The sequence below is a fragment of the Echinops telfairi genome, unplaced genomic scaffold (genome assembly GCF_000313985.2).
Source record: "Echinops telfairi isolate 266 unplaced genomic scaffold, ASM31398v2 ScPeMD7_18;HRSCAF=68, whole genome shotgun sequence".
In the NCBI taxonomy this organism is placed as follows: Eukaryota; Metazoa; Chordata; class Mammalia; order Afrosoricida; family Tenrecidae; genus Echinops; species Echinops telfairi.
Window position 1 is genome coordinate 72,125,731 of NW_022103915.1, and position 7,735 is coordinate 72,133,465.

The 7,735-nt window shown below is 37.4% G+C and overlaps 1 protein-coding gene across 1 annotated transcript in view; it reads left to right on the plus strand.

Moving 5' to 3' along the window:
• BAZ1A (bromodomain adjacent to zinc finger domain 1A) overlaps positions 1-7,289 on the plus strand; it is an 87,018-nt gene extending 79,729 nt beyond the window's left edge. The window contains 4 exon segments of the mRNA XM_045287647.1: positions 1,313-1,782; positions 2,706-2,848; positions 4,721-4,808; positions 6,294-7,289. Coding sequence (XP_045143582.1) covers positions 1,313-1,782; positions 2,706-2,848; positions 4,721-4,808; positions 6,294-6,490 — 898 coding nt within the window. The 3' untranslated portion in view covers positions 6,491-7,289.
• The last annotated feature ends 446 nt before the right edge of the window (positions 7,290-7,735 follow it).

Sequence of the window (7,735 nt, forward strand, 5' to 3'; positions counted from 1 at the left end):
TCATATATAAATATATTTACCTATGTACGTGCCTTTATTTAGACCTCTATAAATGCCCTTTACCTCCTAGTTCTTTCCTCTATTTCCTTTTACTTTCCTCTTGTCCCACTATCATGCTCGGCCTTCATTCGGGTTTCAGTAATTCCTCTCGGTTACATTACCCTTGATGAAGCCCTACCAGGCCTCCTACACCCTCCTCACCACCAATTTTGGATCAGTTGTTCCCTTGTCCCTGGGTTTGTTAATACCACTTCCTTTCCCCACAGTACTCCTTCTCCCATGTCACCCCGGAACCGTCGGTCCTGTTGTTTTCTCCTCCAGATTGTTGATCCAGCTGAGACTTTTTCATATGTATCTATGAAGAGTTTTCTGCCAGCAAGCCTTCCATAGCCAATTACACGAGGACAAGTCACATTATGCTCTTCATTCTTACCAATGCTCCCCTTTTAAAAACATTTTAACCCCATTCAGGTGAGATCAGGACAGTGAATGTCAAGCAGGGGCAGCTTAGAGCAGCCAAGTGCTATAGTTTGAAGAGAATGAATAGGTTCCACCCAATGTAATGCCAGCTAGCAGTGGCTGTCTTCTTTGTAGCTGGTGAGGGCACTTTGGTGTTTTAGCATAAAGATGAAAACACATAGAGAAAATCCTTGGCAATATACTAGGTAAAGTAGAAGTATGTGCAGAGACAGATAAAAAGGAGGCTTACTGAAATTGTTTCATCCTTTTTGAAACCTAAAGGCCCTTGAAAGATTGAAGATAGATTTGTATTTTAAAGCAAGAGTCAGAGATGACAAAGAGGTTCTTGGCTTGGTATTCAGAAACCATTGGTTCAAGTCCTACTTCGGTGGCAACCGCTTGCCAAAACTGTGTCACCTCATTGTCAGTGGTAGTAAAAAGTGATCAACTCCTGCGACAGAAAGAGGCACGTTTTGGAAGCACTGATGAGCGGTTAGTTGCCTTTTGTAGTTTTCTATATGACTATGTCTAGCCGTCATTAGAGCTTTTCCACAGGGTTTTATTATGGTTTACCATAATTTAATGCTTAGTTTTCATCACAGTGTCCAGGAGTTGGCAAGAATATGTTTACATTCTCTCTGCAATTAAAATAAATGTATAGAAGCACATTTATTTCCATTTCCATGAAAAATGGTCGGCTCTCAGTGTAAAGAATTAGATGCATGATAAGTCTCGGTAGCATAGAAAAGTAACTATGTAGAACTCTGTGGATCTATAGCAGAGCAGCGGGAATAGAAATCATAATATGTTCAGTATTGCTCTGTGAAGTAATTGTGTTTTCTAATATTTATAGCCCACCAAAACGAGGAAGACCACATGTTAGACTGCCAATTAAAACCAGAGGGAGACTTAACTCTTCTTTCTCAAGCCGTGGACAGCGGCATGATCCTGGGAGATACACGTCAAGGAGTCAGCAGAGTACACCCAAAACCATTGTTTCTCCTAGAAGTACCAGTAGAAGCTTAAGAAAGATTAAATCTGCTCCCCCAACGGGAACTAAATCTTTGAGGATTGCCAGTCGTTCTACTCGCCAGAGCCATGGCTTGCTGCAAACAGATGTCTTTGTGGAACTACTTAGCCCTCGTAGAAAACGCCGGGGCAGGAAAAGTGCCAGTAATACACCTGAAAGTGCTCCCAGTTTCCACAACTTCCGAGTCATCGCCACGAAGTCACATGAACCAGCAAGAGCTTTAAATAGTACTCCAAAACTCTCTCCCCAAGATAGTGAGTCCAAGAGACGAACAAGGAAAAGACCATCTGCAGGTATGACGACGTCTAAGTTCAGCAATTTCTTATCCAGGAAGAATGAATAATTTTGAAAAACTGAGATCCTTGGGATCATTTAGCAAAGCCTGTCACTAAGATACACAGCTAGGAGGGTACAACCTGTTAGGAAGTGTGTACTATTCACTGTTGCTCCGGTGTGGGGCCTTCATGTGGCGCACAGGGTTTCCTGGGCTGCCGCTTCGATGCCAGGAGATCAGAGGTCTTTCTCTCACACAGCCACTGGGTAGGTTTGAACCGCTGACCTGTTGTTTCACAGCCAAGCGCCTAATCATTGTTCCACCCAGACTCCTTAATATTCATTGAAAGGGTGGCTATTTGGGTAATAGAGGTAAGCCATAGTATTAGTATTTCTACTTGTACAGCAGGTTAATATCAGGAGAATGTAAGTGATATTCCAGTTTTGGTTGTAGCGTGTGGCCAGTTTTTCAGCCCTCTCATTAGAACACATTGTAATTCTTTTAATTCTCTTCCATTTTTGCTTCCCTCAAAATATACATCTTCTTTATTACCTGGTCAAAATGCATTACTTTATTTGACAGGGTTTTCAGCTAACCTAATGAATTGTTTGTTTTTGGAGGCAAGGTAGAGGAAGTATTATTTGTATGGGGTTATCACTGGCTGGAGTCTCTGTGTGATTAACAGTTAAACATACTTCCCTGCTGACAGTTTGGTGGTTCAAGTCCACCCAGAGACGACTCCTCAGATAGGGCTTGTTGCTCTGCTTCCATAATTGAAGTCCCCTGAGAGCCCAGTTCTACCATGACACCCCATGGGCTCACCCTGAGTTGGGTATAAAGTATCTGTTTTCTGTTTGATTTGTATTTATATGCCCAATTCAGCTTGTGGTGATAAGATACTTTGCTTCATTTTTACCTAAATTATTTTAATTATTGTCTCAGAATCATCTCCTATGATATTGAATCGAAGGAGTTCAGGTCGACAGGGAGGAGTTCATGAATTATCCGCTTTCGAACAGCTTATTGTAGAATTGGTACGGCATGATGACAGCTGGCCTTTTTTGAAACTGGTTTCTAAAATTCAGGTAATAATATTAGACTTTATAAAATAAAGAACTTTTGTTTGTATTATCTGATTTTGTCTACATGGCAACTTTGAAGAAGCCAAAATAACTTTTATGTACTGTCTTTTTATTTACTGTTTTTGGTTTGTTTGTTCGTTTTCAATCCACTTGAAAGACGGTTCCTTTATTTTTAAAAATTAAAATAGCATAGTCATCTCCACAGTTTCTTCTAATATTGTGATTAATTTTTATAAATGATGAGTATATAGAAATAACCTCAACTTTTTATTCTGTCTAATGAATATGATGGAGTTAATTCAACTAAGTACCCATAATGGCATTCATATTATGGAAAATAGTGGACCTCTAAATCACCTGGAGGGCTTATTAAAGCACGCATTGCCAGGCCCATTCTCCAGAGTGTGAGTCTCTTCTGTGAGGATGCCACCCTACTTACATGTCTGAAAAGTGCCCAGATGGCACCCATGGCACTGGTTTAAAAAAAAAAAAGATAGTACTCTGGGATTAGTTCATGTGGTGGCCTAACCTAGCTGACGTAGGTGAAATAGTGCTATGGTGATTTATGTGTGTGTGTGGCAGAAATAGAGACTTGTGACACTGTAATAGAAATTATAATGGTATTATTGAAGTGATTGTTTTGAGCATTTGAGACGAACGGAATAGCAGGACTGGGAAAGTTTTGTTTTTAGTGGAAGAACTGTTTTCACTGCCCCTTTCCCACATATGGTGTCCTTTTCCCAGAGTACATGAGATGATGTCTCACCATCTAAGGAGCATCCTTGCTTCTAAGGCCTATAAATAATAACACTACACTCAGGAGGAATGTACTAAGTCAACTGTATCAAATAAAAGAAAACATTTGCTTAAAAATAATGTCCAGAAGGCTTTATTTTTTTGGACTTTTCTGGGAGGATCAGGAAAGATGGGCACTTGGAAACAAAAAACTAGGGTATAAGTGGCAACAGTGCTGTTACAAACACAAAATGTCTATAGATTGTTAAACAGCAAACTAATTTGTTCTATACGTTTTTTCCTAAGCCATAGTAAAATATTTTCGAAATTTCCCAGAGGCTGTATAAACCAAGATTACTGCCCTGACATACTCTCTGCACTCTAAACCAAAAAATCAGCACCTGGAAGTATTCTTAAAACCAAATAATGAAAAAACAAAAACAAATAATGTTGCTTAAGTAGCAAAGAATGTCTGTCTTTTGCATCATGCTCCTTTAAGAACTGTCTCTGGGATCCAATTGGCAAGAGCAGCTGGTAAGCTGGGCTCGTTTATGTTCATGCTGAGGAGCCATGCAGAAAAGGCGGGTGGGGATGGCTGCACGCCGTGAAGTCTGTCGGCAAGGCCCCGAGGTATGCGTGTGGACAAAACAAAGTAAAGTAGGGAGAAAACATAATTGAGAAATGATAAAAATGTACTTCTTGTAAAATTTAAATTATAATCCAAGCATTCAGTATCTTAATTCATGTTAACTCTTTTTTGTCTTGCTCACACTAAGGAATCACTTGTTAAGGTTGCTCTAAAATTATCTGAACTTATGTGTGGTGGTGTTGTCTTGATAAAGTAAAATACATTAATTCATTTAGAATTTCCAAAAAGTAATTTTTGAGTGTTTGTATGTAAGGAGAAAACAAATAACAGGATTGTTTTCTTTTTATAATAGACTGCTCACATCTTTTTATTGCAGCAAACAGAGTTCTACAACAATATGACTTAAATCCATTACATCATTCAATGGAATAATATGACTAATAAGTTAATATTGAGTTATTTTTCAGGTGCAAAGCCTTTATGTACTTGATCAGTATTTTCCTCTGACAAATTTGCTGCATAGAAAAAGATATATTTGAATTATTTTACAGGTCCCAGACTACTATGACATCATCAAAAAGCCCATTGCCTTAAATGTAATTCGTGAGAAAGTAAACAAATGTGAATATAAATTAGCATGTAAGTAATTTATGTTTTTTCTTTATTTTTGCTTAAGTAAGAGAGAGAGTGTTTTGCCTTTGGTTTGAAAGCTAAGTATTAATATAGCTATATAGATTATATCCAAGAATCCTTAACATGCATGAATATCATATATGGAGGTGAAAGATGGATGGGGATTAGGTGAATTAAAAATGCTTTATAGAATCTGATCTTATATACTCTGGTTTCTCTTCAGATCGTATAAATCTTTCGCCTTTTACTAAAAAAAACAAAAACGTGATCTTAAATAAAGGAGCTTCTTTTGTATTATTGTAAACAACATATTTTAATAAATGAATATTATAAATTAAACATAATAGAAATGTGAATTATTTGAGGATTGAGTAGAAGGTTCTTAAAAGTTTAATCAAATCTTTTTAAGGTAGAGTTACATAATTTCTCAGATTGTTTTTTTATTTTTAAAAATTTATTATTAATTAGGAGTTAACACATAAATCGTTCCATAGTTCAATCACATCAAGCAGAATTGTATAATTGCTACCACAATCAGTTTCCAAACATTCTTTTTCTTCCTGGGCTTTTTGGCATTGTCTCCCTTTTACCCTCCCAGCCACCACTGCACCCCTCCCCACCCCCCTAAAACCCTTATTCTATTTGCTGTCCGTGTAGGTTCTTCAATCCTGAGTTTCAAAAACTGAAACACAGAAAAACATATGACACAACTTCATGAAAGTGACCTAGCACCCCTGAGATACACCATAATATGAACAAACAAAACCAAAAGAGACCAAAAATACAGAAAATGTTGAAAACCAAATTAGGTCCAGCATGAATCAGGAGTGTGGTGATCAACTGACAGAGTTGTAACTGTTCAAGTCAGATCTATGCCTTTGATCTTCTATCCTCACCTCTCCTAGGCACTCTGGTTAGTGACCACCATGCCTCCCATCCTTCAGTTGTGGCTAGGAGTCCACCGGAGGCATATTTCCTATGTAGTTCCACACTGTCATCCATAGCCTTCTGCAAATAAAGGAGTTTCTTTGTAATTATAATACTGCATGTGTCTAGTAGATCATATACAACATTAAGTTTGATTTTAAGAAGTGTTTGTATCATTTTAATGGGGCTCTACAGCTCTTAAAACATTCTGTCCATCAGTTGTATCGAGCATAGTTGTTCATGTGTTGCCATCATCATTTCCATGACGTTTTCTACTTGAGCCCTTGGTATAAGCTTCCTTTTTTTCCCCTCATTCCCCCGGCCTCCCACCCTTATGAATCCTTGATCAATCATATATTGTTATTATTATTTCGTATCTTACTCTGTAATTTTAAGAAGTTTTAAGTCTCAATTCTGTTAACTTATTTCCGAGACTTTCATTTCTAAAGATAAAAGTAAGCCTTTTTCATAATGAAGTTTCTGGGTACAGTACAAATAAAAATTATAATTTTTATGATCTGAAAATCTGTGCTTTCATTCTAATCTTGTTTTCTTCCTTTTCAGCTGAATTTATCGATGACATCGAGTTAATGTTTTCGAACTGCTTTGAGTACAACCCTCGTAACACAAGTGAAGCAAAAGCTGGAATTAGGCTTCAAGCATTTTTTCATATTCAGGCTCAAAAGCTTGGACTCCACGTCACACCTGGTAATGTGGACCAAGTTACCTCACCACCACCTGCAAAAAAGTCACGCATCTAATTTTATCCTTCTAAAGGTTACATTTGAAGAAAAGCAAATTGTTCATGAAAGCGGAACATTAAACCATGCTCTGAAGCAGATATCTATATGAAGCAATAGCAGCTGTTCAACCACACTGAAGTGTGGCCTGCACTATATTCTCAATGTTAATGTTAAGCACTCAGGAGAATGTAGGAAGGATTTCCTTTGCTACAGTTTTGTTCAGTATCTAATAAGTTTGATAGATATATTGGATACAGTACTGGTTTACAGAGATTTTTGTACATTTTTTAGTTCATTCATGTGTCCAAATAGCTTGGAAAATATTTTTTCACCTATGATTCTATTTTGTCATTGACACTTTTTGAAAGAAGTTGTGGTATTAAGAGATATTTATCTACACAGATGAGTCTTCTGGTCTACCACAGTTTAGAAAAATGTGTATATGTCTTAAGACTTGTTTAACAAGCACATTTTTGTAACACTACACATGAATGAATCCAATCGATATCCTTTAAGTGCTGTACCAGTATTGGCTGGAGGTAGTAAGTCTGAGTTTATTAACTAGATATTTATTTAGCATTCAGAGTAATTTGTTCATTTGCTTTGTATTTATAAAATTTGTACCTGGAAAATGTTCTTTAATTTTTTTAACATTTTACTGTTTTTGTTTATTTCTCTAACTTCCTAATGATCAATCAAAGTAATGCCCTCCTTTTTCCCTAACAGTTCTTTCAGTCTCACAGGATTGTAATATAAGTTTCTATGTACGACTTTTTAAGTCTACAAATAAAGTGATGCTTTTTTTTTTTCCAAAGTATTCCGAAATTCTGTCACTCTGATTTCCGCATGTGATGCACACAGACCATAGAAATTAACATTTGATCATGCCAGAGTGTCTGTAACAGGGATTCTTTTCTGTATCTGCCCACACCCTTGAAGTACACGATACCTCCATCAACAACAATGCTGGTCTGTGGCTGAGATGCTCGTGGAAAAGGTTGGAGTCACGGCTCGAGAAGTTTCAGAAGAAAGGACTAGAGAGCTGCAGAAGACCTGCAGGAGCCTCAGTGGGGTTTTGGGGTTTTTTTATGCTGCAGTGGCCTGGGTGGTGGTGGGGATAGTTTGTCAAGAAAAGGAACATTTCCTCTGTTTTTTTCACCAAAATTACAAATCCTGGGGTATGCATTCTCATTTAGCTAGGGTACTTTATTTGGGAAGTTAAACTTCTTTAGTTTCACTTCTTCCTTATAAGAAAGTTTATGT